At 47.9% G+C, this 21,009-nt stretch overlaps 1 protein-coding gene across 1 annotated transcript; it reads right to left on the bottom strand.

Moving 5' to 3' along the window:
* Positions 1 to 290: 290 nt before the first annotated feature.
* On the bottom strand, positions 291 to 13,216 carry LOC132571809 (E3 ubiquitin-protein ligase TRIM7-like). The gene is made up of 7 exons (XM_060238602.1): positions 12,968 to 13,216; positions 11,734 to 11,898; positions 10,490 to 10,585; positions 6,958 to 7,188; positions 5,751 to 5,773; positions 4,036 to 4,154; positions 291 to 1,339 (listed from the first exon to the last, which is right to left on the bottom strand). The coding sequence occupies exons 1-7, from the start codon at positions 13,214 to 13,216 to the stop codon at positions 822 to 824; spliced, it is 1,401 nt and encodes a 466-aa protein (XP_060094585.1). The 3' UTR covers positions 291 to 821.
* Positions 13,217 to 21,009: the final 7,793 nt, after the last annotated feature.

Here is a 21,009-nt window from a genome sequence, read left to right as displayed (position 1 = left end):
TTAACCACTACACTAAAGGAAAGCAAAATGGCTGTGTGAATGTGAAAGGGATATAACGGTTTGAAAAGAGACACAAAAACAACAGGAAGAGCAACCGCAATGCAAGCATAGCCCAGCAGGACCCTGGTTATGCAAATCCACCTCTGGATTTTTCTGTCCAACTGCAGAGTTGGGGATGGGACAAGTCAATAAATGATGGCAACCTTTATGACTTCTCCGGCAGTTATGAAATGGCTTCACCCACCTCCCCCCGCCCCCACCAAAGAAAACTGCAGAATTCAAGCAGCAGACTTTTCAACAAAACATCACTTTATAATAAACATAACATCTTTTCAATTCCTGGCATAACTGAAACACAAGTGGTATCTGAACACAGCTACCTTGGCAGGGACAGGATCTCCAGTGTCCATCAGAAAAGGCAGGCTGAACACAGGGCAAAACCTAGCAGATAGTGCCCAGTAAAGAAGAGAGGAAATCCCAAATAGTAACTGAAACATGCAGGACCTCGTCTTCCTCTGTAGGCTCTGCAGCACTTCCTCTCTCGTGCGGGAGAACGAAGGCTGGAGAGATCGAGGGGGGGGGGGTCTGTTCAGAGCTCTCCTGTATCTTTTACAATGGGAAAGGCATTACTGTCACTTTAAGGAATAAGATACAAAGGGGGGGGTAGGAATGTTGGGAAATGGAGGGGGAAATATTTCCATTTTACCCCAGTCAAATTTTGGTGGCTGGAGACAGGAGAGGTCTTCACAGGCCTTGAAAAAAAGGAAGAATATTGAGAAATACTATTTTCTTCTTGATGGTCCTGGTGTGAAGAAAAGGTCCTAGGAAGAGATTTTGAGGTGGCCTTTTTTATACACCCAAAAGTAGGGCAGGAGAGTCTCTCCAAAGAAGGAGGCTCCAGAGAACTCATAGAGAAGGGCTGCTCGGTCAGCATCAAAAAAGGCCACTCGACCCCCAGCATAGCTCAGGCACACTCGGATCCTCTTCAGCTCCCCAGTCACAGTCAGGGGAGGGTAATGTTCTTTTATATAAGCCCTGTGCATCCCTGACCACTTCCCCACAGCCCAGATCCCTTCCTCAGGAGTAAAAGTGAGGCCTCCCTTCCTCCTCACAGACTTTCTGGCCACCCCCACAATCCAGCTTTCCTCACTTCCCACAAGGACTTCCCAGAAATGGCAGCCTCCTGTGAATCCCTCACGGCCCAGCACAGCAGTATACATCTCAAATCTCTCCGGACCTCTGGGCAGAGCTTGAGGTTTTTCTCCTTCTCTCACGCTTTTCTGACCCTCAGACAGGATGAGCCATGAATGGGCTGTGTCTGGATCCAGAGTCACATTTGCTGTTGAGGGAAAATGAGACAAGAAATGAAACGGCATCAGCTGGGGGATTTCACCCACTGGCCTGTTTGGCTTCCTTCTCCTGCCAGTCATGGCCTCCTCCCACTAGGCTTCCCAACCCCCCGGCCTGGCAGGGGATCCTTGTATTTGCAGGCTCCTCCCCCACTCTCCAAAAATCCGGAAGCAATTGGGGGAGCGAGGGAGAACTGACAGCAACACTCCCAAGAGCTACCCAGCCTATGCTGGCCGCACCGACTACATGGGCGGAAGAGCACCACAGCGGTGGGAGCAACCCCCCCCCCCCCGAGAGGAAATTCCGGAAGAGCAACAAGTGGTGGACAGTCCTCTTCAGGCAGCACCCCACCACGAGGAACCAGCCGCCCCGCCAGCCATGGCGGCCGCTCCAACTCCCCAAATAACCCCGAGGTCGACCAGGGAATGCAGGGCGCCAGCCTACTCAAAAGACTTTGTGTCCAGAACTAGGGGGGGAGGAGTGTTGTGTCTTGCATTTCAGTCCTGAAGTTACATCACAGCGAACGCTACAGAGGTGACCAGTGGAAGCCCACTGGTCCCTGGATGTAGCTCGCAAATACGCTCCGCCAATCACGATCTGTGGCAGGAAGCTTAACTGGCCAGGATTGGACCTGGCCAGATGGAGGGTTGTTCCGGGGTATGTATATAATCGGGACCTGGCCCGCATTTCTGCGCCTTGTGATGTACTTGTCAATAAAGCATGTTGCCTTCAACACGTCTCGTCACTCAGTACATTACAGGGGGGAGAATAGCAAGACTTTTCTTATGGAGCTCAGTCAAGTTCTTGCCCAGCAGCCATTCTCCCATCATTTCAATATGGCAGCAAGTAGGTGAAAAAAGGCAATTCATCTCCTCAGAGTTCACCTTTTCTTTCATCCTTACCAACATCCGCAGAGCAAGAAGGAACTGGCTGTGGTACGGAGGGTCAGATTTTGAGAAACAAGAGTGTTCTGTAATAGGCTTGCCAATCCCCAGGTCCCAGCGGGGTTTCCCTCACTTTTGCAGGCTCCTTCCCCTCCTCCCAGTCAGCTGGCCAGCGAGGGAAGCCTCGCCCCTGCAGCCACCATGTGCCTTTTTACTTCTGGAGACTTGAAAGATGCTCGAAAAGACTTACATTTTAGACGGTGTGTCTGTGCCTTTAAATCCAGAAGCCAGGCTGAATGTGGGTGGGGTGAGCTGGCAGAATAACATGGTTGCTCCCAGTAGCTGTGACAGGAGCCCAGAACCATTGTTTTACAATCTTTTCAGAGGTCGTTTGCATAGTTAGGGGTAAACTAGAACCTTGGTTTCCCCTGTGTTAGTCTGAAGAACTTGGAACTTCAGCAACTCATGAGTAAATTGCCCCAGTGAGACCACACAAGTGTGAAATTGCAAACTCTTTATTTTGGAGAAAGAGAGAGAAAGAGAGAGAGAGAGAGAGAGAGAGAGAGAGAGAGAGAGAGAATGTTTACAGGGAACATGCAGCTGCTTGGGGTGAGGAAATGAAGATTGTATTCAGGGGAACTGCACTGCTGTATTCTTATTTATTTATTTCAGGGAATAGGAAAGTCTCTTGGCTCCACCCTCAAAGTCTCCCACCCCCAAAGTCCCCAGGTATTTTCTGACTGACTTGGTAACCCTCTTCTGCAGTGCTATCTCTGAGAACACCAAGCAGAAGAACACAAATTGTTAGGTGAAGCTTTTACGTTTAGAAACAATTGATCCGTTTATGAAGAAAAATGTACCTTTCTGCAGATGAAGTCCAGAATCCAGAGTGTCTGAGAAAGCAAAGGAACAGAAAGTGAGTGGCAGACCTTTCCACTTATCATAAATCCTGGGACAAAAATATCAGCATGGGGAGGGAAGGCAGCATGATATAGCCCAACATTATCAAATCTTGGAAGCTGGGTTGATACTTAGATAGGAAATTAAAGAAGACTCTGCAGAGGAAGAAAATAGCAAACTGCCTCTGTTTCTCACTTGCCTTGAACACCTCTTGGTGGGGTCGCCAGAAGTCCTTTGCGACTTGATGGCACATAAGTATATATTCCTTATGAGTTACAGCGAAAGGGTCAAGTAGAAGCTATTGGGGGGGGGGAGGGGACTGTGTACAAATATTCAAATTTGTTTTCACAAGTCACTGGAGTTACTAGAGATTCATGTCATAGAAAGTATCCTAAGGACTGCAGCCCAAGGGTCCAATCTGGCTATATTTAGGATTTTTCTAGACACAGGTTCTGCAGTGCCATCCTGAGCAGAGTTACACCCTTCAAACTGATTTAAATGGGCTTTTGACTTTACTTTAAAGACAGCACTGCAAAGAGAAGGGGGGGGGCCTGAAATTGATCCAGTGGCTGTCTTCATTAAATGCAGATGCCCTGAAGGGCAGTTTCCCTCCCCTTCCTATCATTTCAGGTGCTTGCTTGACCATCTACCTCACCATGTGCCTTTGCATGGTCACAGTAATGAATAGAGATCAACACAGAATAACATCGAGTAGTCCATGTAATGCAATTCTGAAGTTATGGCAGAATTATCAAAAAACTTTACACGGTGAACTAAAATGGCCTTCTGAACTGATACAAAACTTCCCCACGTTCCTGGGTCTGTTAACGATATAACCATCCTGGAACATCAGGTCCACTCTAATGTCCAGTTTGAAACTCTTGCAGTGTTTCTTCATTACCTTTGAATTGCCTCTTGATGACCTCCAAAGGGGGATTGAAATATGAGAAGTACCAGATGTGCCACTTCAGGGCAAGTGGGAAATCCACTGGATTCTCAAATGACTCCTTTTCTTCATACCTGGAGAAAATCCCATTAAGATGCTATCCAACCAATTCAGAATCTCCCATCCCAATGGATTAAAGAAGTAGAGGAAGGAACTGCCAGAAAGCCAAGAGAGACCCAGGCTGATGCTGAAAACACTGAAGGATGTGTGTGTGGGGGGGGCCTTTGGACAGGCCTGTAGCCATGGGGGGCCTGGCCCCTCCACCCAACCCCACCCTCCACCTATATGGCCCCTCCTGGTGACCCGGCTCTCCCCGGTGCTTTCGCGGCACCCGCTCTCTCTGTGGCTGCTGCTCTGGCAGCCGCTGATCTCCCCACCACTCTGGTGCCTCCCCACTCCCTCCCACCGACACACAGGAAAAGCAGCACAGAGGCCAGCAGCTGCCTCCTCCCCACTTCTTCGCGATTGCTGCTTTTCCCGCTGATCAGCTGATGGGGGAGGCTGCAGCTTTGAAAGAGTCCCATTTTTCCAGCGCTTCGGTCTGTCGGTGGGTGGGAGGGAAGGGGGAGGCACTCTGGAGGGGAGTGGGGCCGCCACAGTGGTGGGCCCCTCCATCTGAAATTTAATTCGGTGGGACCCCCCACCTAAAATTTTCTGGCTATGGGCCCGCCTGTGGAGAGAAATGTTCACCTCAGTGTAGCTCCTGCTTTGTTAAGAACTGGACCTGGGTTCCACACAGCAACTGCAGAGAATGGCTACCACAAAACAATACAGCTGGTTTTGTGCACTAAATAGCACTGCAGAAATTAATTGTTCATTTTTCCTGCTCCTTGTGCTGTGTTTTGTGCAGGTGGAACAACAAAAACAGGGAAGTCCCCTTCCCAACTCTGTCTTGGCATGACACAAATGGCATGAGGAAGAGAAGGCAGGAGCCCTCCCTCTCCCAGAGTGGCATTTGAGGCCTAAACAGGGTCTGCTTTCTTTTTTTAGAGCCATTTGCTGCAGGTGGCATGTGACCCTGTGGAGCCCAGGCCAAACTATCTTTTCTGGTTTGGCCCTAGGAACTGCAACCCCAAATCCCCTGCTCCTGTCTGTCTCGCAAATGTCCAGGTAAAGAACAAGAAAGCTAGTGAGGGTTCTGGACAAGGACTATCCCGGCTGTCTGTCTGTCTGTCCCTCTCCCCCCCCCCTACCCCGAACATGAAAAAGGCCAAAAAATAGGTGAGGGAATGACTGCTGTTGCTGCTCCATGCAGTACTGAATGAAGGACAAATTCACAATGCGGAAACAGCCGTGGCCAATCTGCTGCTACCATTACAGAAGGATCTTTATAAAGGGACTGATGGTAAGCTGCGGCAGCCGTTTTGTGGCTGACATCATCTCCTGTGGCAGCGTCCTTCACACCATGTCAGCATTCCAAAGCTGCCGGCAGCCTCAAAAAGGCTGGAGACCCTTGTTCTAGAGGTGCACATCTAGGTGCCAACCCAGACCACCCACCATTTCACTACACAATTTCCTGTTGACAAGGCTCTGTGTATAAGCTGTTTGCCACTGAAAGATGGATGGAGATCTGATTTGGCTCTGAGTCAAGATGCTGAAGGACTGTGTTCTTCACAGGCTACTCAGTCCAATCCCAACATTATGAAGGTTAATGCTGAAGGCCTACTTACTTCTGCAAGGTGCTTCTGGCATCCTGAGGAAAAATGGCAGAGAGAAAAAGAAAAGAAGAAGATATTGGATTTATACCCCGCCCTCCACTCAGAGTCTCAGAGGAGTCACAATCTCCTTTACCTTCCTCCCCCACAACAGTCACCCTGTGAGGTGGATGGAGCTGATATGGCTCCCACAGCAGCTGCCCTTTCAAGGACAACCTCTGCCAGGGCTATGGCTAACCCAAGGCCATTCCAGCTGCAGCAAGTGGAGGAGTGGGGAATCAAACCCGGTTTTCCCAGATAAGAGTCCACACACTAAACCACTACACCAAACTGGCTCTCAGTGCTTGCTAAGAGACCTCAGTGCTTGCTAAAAGATCATACCAGGAAGACCTCTCTGGAAGATTCTACCCTCTGGCATTTTGCTTGTGTCCAGCTAGCAGACTTCACTCAAAGACTGGGGTAGATCTTCATAAAGTGGAAGAAAAATCTCTGTGAGGTTAATACCAGCAGACAAAGTGGAGCCATTTTGGAGTGGTGTGATCTGCTCCGACAACTTAACAACGATAGTGTTCACAGAGATTTTTCTTCACATGGAAGGCTGGAAGGCTTCTGGCCACCTGCAGATGCAAAGGCATTCCTAGCAATGTTTCTTCCATCAGCCTTGCATCACTGCAAGACTGCCTCCCTTTTCCCTGCTACATTGCTGAGCCAGCTTGCAGGAGTTTCCCTGCAAGATGGCTCAACAACAAAAGGGAAGGGAGGGTCTAGCCATCAATGCCATCGTATCTGCACAGATGTGAAGGGCAGGCAGAAGCAAGCTCAGCGGTGGCAGGAACAGGTGTGCGGATGCCATTCCTGTAACCACCTGTTGTTGCTGTTGTGTGCCTGTGTGCATTTGGAGCGCACATCTGTGAGCCGCCACTATAAGCCACGTTCCCTGCCCCACAGACATCCTCCTTTTAAAATGTACTGTGAAAAACCTTGCATGGAATCCTCACTCCAGGGGTGGGGAGGTTTCACAGAGCCCCTGCTTTTGTCCAGTCTGCCCCTGGCTGGAGATGCAAAAGGACAGAGAGGAAAACAGCTCACATGCAGAGATGAAAACTTCCTAGCAGCATAAACTGGCCTTGTTTGCTTTTCTGCTGAGCAAAGGAGGCACAGAGAAGATCTGGAGCCAGCCTTTTACCCTAGGGGACCCTGCCTGTTCCTGCCACCCCCTCACCTGCAGGAGATCACTGGCTGGATGCTGACACTTCTCTTCCATCTCCCAGATGAGGCTTTCGAGAGAGGAGAGGGCCTCAGAGAGTGCGGCCAGGTGCTGGTCCCTTTTCTTTGCCACCTCCATCTCCACCTCTTCCATCTGGGCCAGCAAAAGCTTCTCTTGTTCCTCCAGAAACATGTGCAGTTGCCTGAACTTTGCTACTGCCTCTTGCTTCTCTCCTTGGGTTTGTTTCTGAAATGGAAAGAGAAGAGAATCGGTCCAGTGTCAGGAACACAGCTGGTCTCTACAGTGGGAAGAGCCTCCTATGAGAAGAGCACGTGGGCCTTTCAGAGATCACAATTAACACTCAGCAGGGACAGCGGAAGATCCACCAGGCCCAGCCTCAGGGCCAAAGAACACAAGGATCTCCCTCCAACTCCCGGAGGGGTTCTTTCAGCCACAGAGGATTCAGTCTGCAGCAGAAGACCCAGAGAAAAGAAGGGGGAGGCTTGAGTCCATTTGTTCCCCCACTAGAACACCCTTCATAGGTTGACCCCCCCAATCCATATTAGGGGATGATATACCGTACTATTTGAGTAGAAACCCCACTGGAGGCAAAAGAGCACAGAAGCCCCTTCACCTTGCTTCATCTTCCAATGTAAACTGCAGCTTCCCTGGCTGCACTATGGGCAAGGAAAAATTGCAGGAGAGGGGGGAACTACACACTACTCAGTATCCCAGGTACTTTCCCTGCCTTAGAATCTGTGATGGCTTAACCCCACTTGGCCCAATTCAGCATCGCTGGGCTCCTATCAACATTTGCAGCAAGCATGAGGAGGAGGCAGAGACTCCTCCCAGGTTGCTTGCTGGTGCATTTACACATATGGGGCCTGAACACGTATGTTCTTCTGCCTATGATTCTCTCTATAGCAAAGAGTGCCTTGGAAAGTCAACTGATGCTGCTCGAAACAAAACATCCAGGGCACTGGAGGGCAGGGAGCTCCCGAGGCACAAGAGCGCGCAGTTCCACAGCATCCCCAGACTCACCACCCAGGTAATACCTCTGCTTAGAATTGCAATGTTACCCCTACCTAAGAGCTGCCTTTGGGGCCTGTTCTGCTGAATATGGACCAGGCTGTGCATCTAGGGATGCCAGCCTCCAGGTGGGGCCTGGGGATCCCCTGGAATTGCTCATTTCCAGACTACAGAGATTGGTTCCCCTGGAGAAAACATGCTTTGGTGGGTGAATTCTGGTTTTAAACAATTTTATTGATAGCATATGGTAACAATATCCATTTATATCATCTCTATCCCTAACCCATATGATATTTTCTAATCCCCCCTCCCTCCGTTACTAGACTCCCGCCGATGTTATATACTTAAAGTTCACTTATAAAGGTACCTTTAACTATAACCATCTAAATTGATATTCTACCTTTTCTAATACTCATTATTAAAAAATTGTCCAATGTCTTTTTATGTTCCATTCTTTCTCTACATAACCTCTAAATTTCTTCCACTCCCTTTTAAACACTTCCAAATCATAGTCTCTTAGAATTCTTGTTAGTTTATCCATCTCACTCCACAAAAAACCTTTCAAAATCCAATCCCATTTCTCTTGCATTTTTTCTTGCTTCCACAACTGCGCATACAATGTCCTAGCAGCTGAGAGCAAGTACCAAATTAAAGTTCTATCTTCTTTTGGAAATTTTTCCATTTGTAATCCCAACAGAAAAGTCTCTGCTACTTTCTTGAAGTCATATCTCAGAATCTTAGATATTTCTTGTTCTATCATCTGCCAGAACTTTTTCGCTCTTTCACATGTCCACCACATATGATAAAAAGAACCTTCATGTTTCTTACATTTCCAACATCTATCTGACATCTTTTTACTCATCTTTGCCAATTTTTAGGAGTTATATACCACCTATACATCATCTTAAAACAATTCTCTTTAATACTCTGACATGTTGATATTCTCATAGAGTTCTTCCAAAGATATTCCCATGTACCCATCTGTATTTCCTTGTTTGCATTAATTGCCCATTTAATCATTTGAGATTTTACTACTTCTTCTTCTGAAGACCATTTCAACAATAACTTATATATTTTTGATATTAATTTTTCATTATCTCCAAGCAGAACCTTTTCCATTTCTGTTGGTTTGTGTCTAATTCCTTCAGATTTAATATCATTTTCCATCAAACTTTTTATTTGTTGCATTTGAAACCAGTCATACTTGTTGTTCAGCTCTTCAGCAGATTTTAATTCAACTTTATCACCTTGGATCTTTAGTAATTGATTATATGACAATCCTCTCTCTTCATCAGATTCAACTGTTATTTTTATTACTTCTGCTGGTACTATCCATAACGGCTTTCTTTCATCACCATATTTCTTGTACTTTATCCATGTATTTAACAAATTATTTCTGATATAATGGTGAGAAAAAAACCATCCATCTTTTTTTCCCATAGTACATATAAGCATGCCAGCCAAATTTGTTTCCATGAGCTTCTAGCAATGAGCTGGAGGGTGAATTCTAGGGCCCTGTGTCAGTTCTGGATTAACCATTAAGCAAAAGAAATACACGCCTAGGGTACCAAGAAAAGGGGACACCCCACAGATTTTTCTCATAACTCTCATGCCCTTAACTTTTTCACTGGTGCACTCAGAGCCGGCCATAGGGCGCATGAGTGCCCCAGGCAGCCTCACTGCCCGCCGCCCTCCCGCGCTATGCCCCCAATTTTAACACCTGGGTGAAGCATGAAGCACCGCGCTCCTGGGTCTCTTTCAAGGCCGCACCCCGCCATTCAGCTGATTGGCGGGTAAAGCAACGCTGAGGCAGAAAGGACGAGGAGCCACTGAAAAAGCAGCCGCCGCCGCTGCTCCTCCGCACTTCCTCCCCACACTATCCAGGGAGGAAGTGAGTAGGCAGTAGCCAGCAGCGGCCGCCTTTTCAGCGGCTCCTTATCCTTCCTGCCGCCACTGCCCAACGCTGATCCTGGTGAGCAGCCAGCCTCTGCGCTGCTTTACTCGCCAATCAGCTAATTGGTGGGGACAGCAACCTTGAAAGAACCCCTGGAGTGCGGCGCTTCACCGGGGCATTAAAACTGGGAGGGAGGGAGGGGAGGCAAATAGGAATTTTTCTAGGGGGCAGGAGCGAGGGCCGATTTTGGCGCCCCCACCCTACCAGCACCCTAGGCAAATGCTTAGTTTGCCTAGTGGGCAGGCTGGCCCTGGGTGCACTCAACTGCTAGTTAGTGCTAAACAAATACAAATAATATAGCAAATATAAATTATACTTAATATAGTTGGGAGGTCTGGCCTGGGGGATGGATTAAAAATATGAATTTTTAATCTCTTATTTCACCTTCAGCACTTACTGAGTCTCAATGTTTTGTCAGTTAAGTAATGGAAAGGCAGTGGGGCAACGTTGTTGGGCTGTGATTAGGGCAACTCCACTTCTCAACTGAAGGGGAGGGGGCGGCCTCGTGAGCTGACATTCCTGCTCTTTGGACTCTGTTCATTCCCCAGCCACAGTGACACTTACAAGCAAGTCTTGGCTTTCCCTCTCAATGTCTCCTTTATACACCACAATTCTCTCTCTCTCCTTCTTCAGAATCTCCAGACAGTTGCAGAACTGATCCTGCGGGGGGAGGGGGGGCGAAATTGAAATGCATTCTTTTTTAAAGGTTTACTCCATTCTCTTCCCTCCTGCCCACTACTACACACACATTTACACACACGTGCCCCAGCTACGGGTTGGATATTTTTTACATTAAAAACAATTATTTGTAGTCAATATATCACTAAATTGTGTTAACACTCCAGCAATCTGTCAAGTATTGCTTACTGTAAAGAGAAATGGCAAAAACCTCAGTGGTGGGGGATGGTAGTGAAAATCAATACACTGATACTTCCCACACTTCCTCAAAAACCTCTTTTGATATGATCTTTAAAGAATGATCCAAATCAGGTTTGAGAAAAAACTGCTGCAGATCTGCAGAAAACTGAGAAGATGAGTGGAAACACCACAATGTTGCACCAAACTAAACCCCCCTGCAATTTCAGAGGGGGCTGAATGCAGCAAGAATTCTGGATAGAAATAACCACAGTTGCAGGAAGCGGGGGGGGGGGGAGGATTCCTTGCAGTGCCACAATGCAGCGGGAGGGCCGGGGCTCAGTGGCAGAGCATCTGCTTGGCTAGCAGAAGACCCTGGGTTCATTCTCTTTGCATCTCCACTTGAAATGGTAGCCATTGATGTGAAAGACCTCCGCCTGAGTCCTTGGAGAAGCACAACTAGTCAGAGTGGGCCTGGACATGTGCAGCTTTCCTACCCCACCCCCAATGCTGTCCTTCTGATTTGAACTGCTTCTTCACAGCTAGGATGTGCAAATGAGAAACAAGGTTCCAAACCTGCACACATTCTCTCCCAGCCCCCAGGCAAAGAGCAACTCCAGGACAGCAGATGTCATCGGGAAAGCAGTGTGTGTATGTGGGGGGGGGGGGATTTAAACTGGGAGTCAGGCAGCTGCCCCCTCATTGCTCTGTCACACAGTCATCTGTCTAGAGGGCAACACAGCCTGACGGGAAATGAACTCATCTCCCCATATCACCCCATGTCGGCCTCAGCAGTGGGGCAGGAAGGAATGCACTGGGGAGACACCAGGCCAGGAAGGAGGCAGCAAAGAGGTGTTATCACTCCCCAATTTAGGCCCAGAGGCCAGGGGACAAATTGGAGGGAGTTTACCTGCAAAGAGACCCCACCAACCTCCACCTTTTGGGTGTCCTACCTTGTACTCTTGGGAGGCCTCCTCAAGAGGAAGGACTTCGTGATCTCTGTGCTCCTTGGATCGGTCACAGACCCAACAGATGAGGGCTTCATCATCCAGGCAGAAGAGCTTCAGGGGCTCCTGGTGCTTCTGGCAAACTCTCCCTTTTCCAGCTGCCACTGCTGCCTGCTGACCAAAACCAAGACACAGGATTTGTTTCATTTTTTCCTCTCCCCCAGGACAGTTTCTCTCTGTGTAATGACTGGATATAGCTAGTGCCTTGTTCAGTTAAAAAATAACACCCACACCCACCCATCTGAACCCTCTGGATTGTGGTTCTCAGTTGGGAGTTTGGGGAGGGGAGAGGCATTTTCTCGATGTGAGGGATCTAGAGGTGCCGCTGTCAAGAAAGTGGCCTTTCTCCAAGCCATTTCTTGGCCTTTCAGATTTTGGCTCAGGGTTGGGGCCTAGTAAGTGACAGAAGGCCCCTATCAGGGAAACAAGTGTCCCGATGGCTTGCAGTTCAGAGAGAGATCAGGGATGAGAAGGCCACACATCATGGAACCTTCAAGATCATGGACCCTTCAAGGTTGAGACCCAATGGGAGACTGGCAATCCCACCCCCTCATTTGCACAAGGAATCTGGGGTGTGTGTGTGTGTGTGTGTGTGTGTGTGTGTGTGTAAAAGCTTGCTTGGACTGTGGGCACACGCAAGCTGAAGAACATGTTGCATGTCTAAGCAATGCCCAAGATTGGCCAAACGGGATCAGGCCAGCTGAGAGCAGTCTGGTCATCCTTTTGACTAGGTTGGGTGTTGTGTGGTCAGAATACTCCACTCTTGGATTTTGGACTCTGAAACTGAGACCCGCGGGGAGTCTGGCAATCCCACCCCCTCATTTGCACAAGGAACCTGGGAAGGGGAAGGGGAGAGCTTGCTGGGACTGTGGCCACACATGTGAAGGACAAAAATTGCATTAAGACCCGAGAATCTCCTGTCTGCAGACTGGCAGCCCCTCCCTGCGAGCGTAGTCGCTAGAATAAGTTAGCCTCATTGCAGAATGGCAAACAAAGAACAATACACTTGTACATTCTTTCAAGTTTCTGGAAGTTGCTTCTCAGGGGGAAGGGGCCTAAGAAATTAACAAGTCATTAGGCAGGTGCTTACAAATAACAAGCCATAATTAATGGGGCGTGGTTATTAGATCAGGGGCAGGACCACTGACCACGCAGAGGGAGGCTTCCTCCTCCTCCTCACGGACTCCCCCCCTTCGCACCGACCTCTTGCAGAGCGACTCTCTCGGCTATTTCCACAAAGCTGGCCAGCTGCTGGTTGGGGCGGAGGCTGTTGCGCTGAGCCCTTCCGCTCCCCCCAGCTGCGGGTCAGGCAGCCTCGGCAGAAACTGTGGCCGCACTCGGCAAGCATGACAGGGTCGTTGAAATAGTCCAGGCAGATGGAGCAAGAGGCTTCCTCGCAGAGGTCGTGCAGGGGATCCCCGGCTGCCATGGCAGCCGCCTCCGCCAAGCGAGAGGAGAGACGAAGTGAGCTACTTTCGCTTTCCCAAAGTAGCGACGGGGTGTTTCCTTTCCTGGGAATCAGCTCCCTGCCGGCGCCCAATCAGCGGCCGAAGACGAACCGGCGCCAAGAAAGAGAGTGGCGGGAAGACAGCCCTTGGCAGGGAATTCGGTCCTGATGGGGAGCAAAAGTCTGAGTTCAGCTCAGACTTCATTTGGAGCAGGAGCTCACAGGAGCCCCGCTCCGGAACCTCTGAATTGTATCCTGCTCTTTCTTTCTTAACCCCCCCTCCCCCAAAAAACACCTTGCTTCTGGGCTCCACTGCCTGTGAGAATTTTGCTGAACTCTAAGCTTTGACAGACTTTCTAATATCCCCCCCCCCACACGCACACACACAAATAATGGGGAAATAACCCAAACATATAAAGCAGAGAGGCAGAAATCTTCATCATGCCACTGTGACCACGTAGGAGAAAGTACTTTAAAAAGTATGATGGGAGTAAGGTTTTATTAGGACAGTTATAATTCAAGAAGCAGTTTCAGGTAGATGCTGAGCTGACATAATTTAGGACACCTTCCGGTGATGTCAGGGGTGTGTGGCATATGCAAATGAGTTGTGCTAATGAGCCCTGGCATCTCTTTTTCTATGAAATGACCCCTGGTTCAGCGGCACCTTTAAGACCAAAATGTTATATTCAAAGTATACGGAGAGAGGTCCCCTTTACCCTCCTTTGGCTGCTATTTGCAGGCGCCCCGGAGGGAAGAGGCTTCCCTTTGGTCTTTAGGGGACTGGCCCATGCAGTGTCCCAGGGGCTGAGAAGTTTCCCTGTAGGGCTTGACGGGAGTGGGGGGGAGGTCAGAGGTTTCCAGCAACTCCCCTCCCACAAAAAAAAAATCCTGAAAAGTTCCCCCAAAGATGAGATTAAATCAGCAGAAAACCAAGAGTGCCTGGACCTGGATAGCCCAGGCAAACCCGATCTTCTCAGATCTCAGAAACTAAGCAGGGTCGACCTGGTAAGCGTTTGGATGGGAGACCTCTCTGGAATACCAAGTGAGGAAGATAAGGGCAGGCTTTATTCAGACACCTCTCTGAATATCCTCCTGACCCCCAGTAGGGGTCAGTCACCAGAGGACACCATGACTTCCAGGTGTGTGCACAAACACACACACAAAATCACAAAAATACCAGCCAGAGAGAGAAGCTAGCAGTAAGCTTCCTGAGTCTTTTTGTTTCCCTGCTAAAACACCATCCGTATGCTGACTCTTGTTGCAAAGCAACAATGAAAAGATACAGTGTTTGAGCAGAAATGCCACTGGGGACAAAAGAACGCAGAAGCCCCTTCCCCTCACTTGGTTTCCCTATTTAAGCTGCAGCTTCCCTAGCTACACTTTGGGCACGGAAATAAAACTCCGGGGGGAGAGAAATCTACATGCGGCCAGGGCTTTTTTTGTAGCAGGAACTCCTTTGCATATTAGGCCACACACCCCTGATGTAGCCAATCCTCCAAGAGCTTACTGTAGGCGCTGTAAGAAACCCCCTGTAAGCTCTTGGATGATTGGCTACATCAGGGGTGTGTGGCCTAATATGCAAAGGAGTTCCTGCTACAAAAACCCTGCAAGCATCCCAAATACTCCCCCCCCTTAGAATCAGCACCGTCTGAATCCCACAAGGCTAAATTCAGTCTCAGTGGGGTAGCTATCAGTGCTTCTAGCAAGTATTGGGGGAGGAGTGTTCAGGGAATGAGCTGGCTCTGAGTAAAATCCCAGCTGCAAGATTCCCACCCCCACCCCCCTTCTCAGCTCAGTACATACCAGGTGTTAGCTACTAGGGAGAGCAGCCCGCCTCAGCACTGACCGCCCAAGGCCCCTGTGCAGGCATCCAGCAGCCCTGCCAATTCATTTTGCTGGTTTCAGCTGGAACAGTTGGAAGGGGGGGTAGATCCAGGTGGGCACCTGTTTTGGTCTGAAGCAGCAGCACAAAGTCTGAGTCCAGGGGAGCCTTTGAGACCAACACAGTTTTATTCAAGGGATCAGCTTTTGTGTGCAAGCACACTTCCTCCGATACACTGAAATGGAAGGTGACAGTTCACCCATATGCAGACAGTGGAAATTAGCATACAGTGTAATGACAATGTTTTAATAGATGCGAAAACTAAACAGGAATACCAAGTTAAGTAAAGCAAGTAAACATGTCAAAATAGGAGATTGGTTGTGTTAAAGTATCCTTCTCAATTGTGGAACTCTAAGAACAGTCAACGTTGTTTTTGTGGGGGAGTTTCTCTCGTCTCTTGGGAGTGGGGGGGAGTCCTGATTGGTTGAAGGAGATCAAAAGATCATTGGCTTAAGTTTGAGTTAGGCAACTCAGCTGCCTGCTGTTGATTTTTCCCGCTTCCCGAATACTAGAACTCCAGGGCATTCAATGAAGCTGACAGGACGTAGGTTCAGGACATATAAAAGGAAATACTGTTTTACACAGAGAGTGATTAAAATGTAGAATTCACTGCCAAAGGATACAGTGATGGCCACAGGAATCAACAGCTTTCAGAGGGGATTAGACAGATTCATGGAGGATAAGTCTATCAGTGGCTACTGGCCATGGTGGCTGAGGGGAACCTCCACATTCAAAGGCGCTAATCCTCTGAATCCCAGAGCCAGGAGGCAATAGGGTGGAGAGAGCTGACAAAGAGAATTTTTCTCCTCCTCCAAAAATATTAGAACATGGGGACATCCAATGAAACTGATGGGCAGTAGGTTCAGGATGGACCAAGGGAAATACTTCTTTCCACCAAGAGTGGTTAAAATGTGGAATTTGCTGACAGAGGATGCAGTGATGGGCACAGGAATGGACAGCTTTTAAAGGGGATTAGAAAGATTCATGGCAATAGGGCTATAGGTGGCTACTAGCCATGGAGACTGAGGGGAACCTCCACTTGCAGAGGTCGTCAATCTCTGAATCCTAGCACCATCGAGCAAAGGCATCTATGCCCTATTGTCAAGCCTAGGTGATTGCCTAGGGCACAGAGGGCACGAAGCACCAGAGTGTGCAGGTCTACAACACCCCAGCCCACTCTTCAAGTATAACGCTGTTCAGAATTCTAGTGTTAAGTCTACACTTTGTGGGCCTCTTCTGCTGAATACTGAACCACTGGCGCATGGAACATCCACATTGAAAGTGGCGGGGGCTTTCCTTGTCTGTCAACATTTTTGCTTCAATAATAGTTCTAGAATCTGTTCACTTCCTAGCAACAGTAACATTTACAAGTAGATCTTGGCTTTCCTTCACTATACGTCCTTTATAGGCCACAATTCTCTCTCTCTTCAGAATCCTCGACAGTTTGAGAACTGATCCTGGGTGTGGGTGAGGAAAAGACCCCAAACTGAGATTTATTTACTATAAAACAAGGAATACCAGGGCTGGAATGCAGAGGCGGGCAATACAACAATAGGCAAAAGCCACCTCTCTGAACATCCAAGCCTCACTAGGGGTCACTAGAAGTCAGCCATGACTTCCAGGTATGCACACGCACACAAAACATACAAGAAGCAAAACTGTCATTTAAGGGCCAAACTAGATATAACTGCCTCATGTCTGTAACAGGATCTTCAATGACATTTCTGAAATATTGCACGAAGGTAGCTTCCTCACAAGAATGGTGTGTCCTGTTCTCTGTTTGCCACTTCAGTACAAAAATATTCACAGGGGCAACTTTCCTTCATGGAGATTTACTCCATCCTTTATACTCCCACCCACCATTCCACCCACAGGAGAGTTTTTTGTACTAAAAAAATTCAGTCAGTATATCACTCAACCGGGGGTTTTTTGAGCAGGAACACACGGGAACGCAGTTCTGACTGGCTTGGTGTCAAGGGTTGTGGCCTAACATCCAAATTAGTTCCTGTTGGGCTTTTTCTACAAAAACTCAAGCAATATACCCAAGCACTGAACATTTTAAAAAGGCAAAAAGCTCACTCGTTTGGGTGGAGGGGGCGCAGTTTGAGGAGAATGCCAGGCAAGAGGCTAAATGGCACTTGATTGTGGGGGTGGGGGGTGGAGAAAAGGCATACTTTCCACTCCACATTTTCCCATGCTCTTTGTGTGGTGGGATTTTAGTAAGATGACTTAAAGTTCATGCCTTACGGTATGATAGGGGTTGGGCTTTATCAGATATGTCAGATGTTCATCACAGACTGACAATTACATTAGCTCCTGCGGACGGAAAAAGGGTATTTAATGTGTGATTTTATTTTTGCCACTTTTGTTGTTCTGGACAACCACCTGATAGTCTTTGGGCAGAGCAATCAGCATACATTCTTTAAGAAATAGTAGTGCACTTTAATTGGGTATTTGTTTAATGTAACAAATTCTGCATGCTGCATATTGTGCTACATGATTAACAATAATTGCAACACAGTTTGAATTTTAATAAATGGTTTTAATTTTTGAACAGGTTTCTCTCTCTCAGTTCATGGGATTCTTGCCATGGCTTAATGGCAGAGCATCTACTTAGCAAGAAGAAGATCCCGGACTGACTCCCTGGCATTTCTAGTTGAAATGAAGAGGTAGCAGCTGATGCGAAAGAACTCCACCTGACGCCCTGGAGAGCCGCTGCCAGTCAGAGTGGACCTGGACAGACCGAGAGTCTGCCCAGAATAAGGCAGTTTCATGTGTAGGTCTCCCACCCCCCAGTGCTGTTCTTCCAATCTGAACTGCAACCACACAGCTATGGTGTGCAAGCGGGGACACACACAGGTACCAATTCTCCACACTATTCTCCTCCAGCACTGCCACCACACCCTCGGCGAACAGCAGCTCTTTACACCAAGAATGATTCAAATGTGGGATTTGCTGACAGAGGATGAAGAGATGGCCAAAGGAATACACAACTTTGAAAGGGGATTAGATAGAGATCCTTTTCAAACTGTCTTTGCATTCCATTTTAGTAACTGGTTGCTAATAAGATTTTGTTCCTGTCATTTCAGACAGACCAGTTTTAGTAACTGGCTCCTAGTGGAATTTATCACTAAGCATAGAGGAGTAGAAGTTGCCACCACCACCCCAGCCCTCAGGATGTCAGAGAGGAGGAATGGGAGCTGCTGCTGCCTGGCGCCCTTGCCCAGTAAGCCAGACAGTGGAGGTAGTGGCCCCATGAGTGGAAGCGGGAGGGAGGGAAAGGAGACCCTTTGGTTTCTGCCCACCACTGCACCAATGAAGCAGGAGATGGCAGCACATTAGAGTGACTCTTCAGGGGCGAGCACAGCAAACAAAGTGGGCAAGATTTGATATCCCCCCCAACAAGTCTCAAGAGGCCCCTGCTTGTTATCACCAGATTTTCCAGGAATGTAGATTATATCGGGGTGGCTAAATTGCTTTATGCAAGAGCCACACAGAATAAACATCAGATGTTCGTGAGCCGCAAGACACGAACATCAGATGTTTGAGAGCCACAAGACAAGAAGGAAGGCAGACAGGCATGCAGGCAAATAGATTGGGGGGAGGGAAGGGTAGAAAGAAAGCAACTTTAAATGCATTCCCCAAGTTTTTGTCTGACTTGGCTTGGATAAGTGATTTAAACAGAGAAATGCCTTCTCCTAGCCAGCTGATGGAGTGGTGGGGGCTTCAAGAGCCATACAATGTGTGTGACACAGTCACATATGGCTCCTGAGCCACAGTTTGGCCACCCCTAGATTATATATTAGTATGACCATCTGTGCTGAGAGCCAGTGCATTGCACAAGGTGGTAGGACTTGAACTGATGGGGCCTGGGTTCAAATTCCTGCTCAGATATAAGATTCCCCGCCTCTTGCGGGGGGGGGGGGCTGAATATCTGTGGACTGGATGTCATTATGCCCTCCCACACACACACACACTTGGTCCCTCCCCTCCCCAGACCTCCCCCTCCCCAGCTCTGCCCCCAAACTCTCTGGGGTGAAGCTCACTCGCTCTGGGCCTGACTTCCCTCTCAGGGTCACAGTGAGGATAAAGCAGGAGCTCCCAGTTCCTTGGAGAAACAAAGGAGAGCAAGATGGCTGTGTGGATGTTGAAGGGCCTAGAATGGTTTGAAAAGAGACACAAAAGCAACCGGAAGAGAAACCTTAATGCAAGCAGAGGCCAGCAGGAGCCTGGCTACGCAAATCCACCCCTGGATTCTTCTGTCCAACTGCAGAGTTGTGGATGGATCAAGTCTGTAAATGACAGCACTGTCTGGGACTTCTCTGGCAGTTATGAAACGGCTTCCCACCTCCCAAAAAACAAACAATTAAAGCAGCAGCGTTTTCAACACAACATAACTTTATAGTAAGCATAACATCTTCTCAGTCTCCGGTATAACTGAAAAATAAGTGCTATAAGTGCAGCAACCTGGATAGGGACAGGACCTTCAGAAAAGTCAGGCTGAACACAGGCAAGATCGAACCGTTGGTGCCCATTAAAGAAAAGCGGAAGTCCCCAACAGTAACCGAAACAAACAGTCCTCAGGGTCAAAGAAGGCTCACCACGAATCTGCTGCCGATTCTGGTCATAAATCGACCCAGGCCACTATTAGGTTTCTTCTCACGAAAGGGGGACATTTTATACCAGTTGCATTAAAACTCTACTTGGCCAAAACAATACCCCAACTCACTTACGGAACTAGGTTGGGTCCATCCTTATCAAGCTTTGATCCCCTTGAAAAAATTCAGTCCAAATTCTTGAGAGCCATTTTCCACTTTCCAACCTGCGTTTCCAATGCGGTACTACGCTTGGAAACTGGCTTGCTAAGGATAGAGGCTAGGGTGAGCCTGCTTTCAATCACCACTTGGCTCAATCTCAGCCATTGCCCCACGAATATCACATTGTTGATTTTAAAGGATAGATATTGTTCTTCTTGGGTTAGAGCCATCCATCAGAAATTGTCTACGCTTGGCTTTTCACCTGAATCTCTCCAGATAATGGCCCTGGATCAAGCCAGGGCCATAGTCAAACAGAGACTACAAGATATTGAGAGACAGAATGATATTGCCAAGGTCCCGGATTATCTAGCTCCCCCTCTATGGCCCGTTGCAATATCTTTCCTTCAGCAGTCGTTGAGGGCCACTTTAGAAAGGTGCCTATGGCTCGCAGTTGTGGAAGCAAGAAAAAATACCAGAGAAAATGGGTTTGGATTATAAAAGTTATGTCATGGAGTGAAATGGACAAATTAACAAGAATATTAAGAGACTATGATTTAGAATATTAAGAGACTATGATTTAGAAGTTTTTAAGATGGAGTGGAAGAAGTTCAGAAGATACGTAGAAAAAGAGTGGAAAATAAAAGGACACTGGACAATCTTTGATAATGATTAAGTTTTTAAACAAGAGTATAACTTTTGGTTCATTAATAGTTAAGGGTACCTTTAATATTTGTTTTTCTTTAAGTAAATAACACTGGCGGGGGTCAAGTAACGGGGGGAGGGGTGGGGGAAAAGTAAGATATGGGGCAGATAAATTTTTCTTTCTTAAGTTGTAAGATATATAGATTTGCTACCATATGTTACCAATAAAAATTGTTTATACAAAAGAAAAGAAAAGAAAAGAAAAGAAAGGTGCCTAAGGCTGAGCGGCTTTGTCCTTGTGGTGCAGATAACGACTGACCATGTTTTGTTGGTTGAAATGATTGACCATGTTTTGTTTGGGTGTGGCCTATACCCTGGCATATGAGCCAGGTACATTTATTCTTTGTTGGAGGGATGTCTCGGGTTTTCTGATTTCAAAATCAGAAATACGCTGTTATCAGGTTTTAACCCCCAATTCACAATTAATTGTGCCA

This window comes from Heteronotia binoei, chromosome 5 (genome assembly GCF_032191835.1).
Source record: "Heteronotia binoei isolate CCM8104 ecotype False Entrance Well chromosome 5, APGP_CSIRO_Hbin_v1, whole genome shotgun sequence".
NCBI lineage: Eukaryota > Metazoa > Chordata > Lepidosauria > Squamata > Gekkonidae > Heteronotia > Heteronotia binoei.
Note: the sequence above shows the minus strand (reverse complement) of the source record. Positions and strands in the feature narration are given on the sequence as shown.

Bases quoted from the DNA above. Each gene is read 5' to 3' on its own strand.
- LOC132571809 (XM_060238602.1), bottom strand. From the start codon at position 13,216: ATGGCAGCCGGGGATCCCCTGCACGACCTCTGCGAGGAAGCCTCTTGC. The intron at 7,189-10,489 runs GTAAGTGTCACT...TTTCCATTTCAG, and splicing joins GGGAAAGCCAAGACTTGCTT to AAACAAACCCAAGGAGAGAA. The intron at 5,774-6,957 runs GTGAGGGGGTGG...ATTTTTCCTCAG, and splicing joins CAGCCAGTGATCTCCTGCAG to GATGCCAGAAGCACCTTGCA.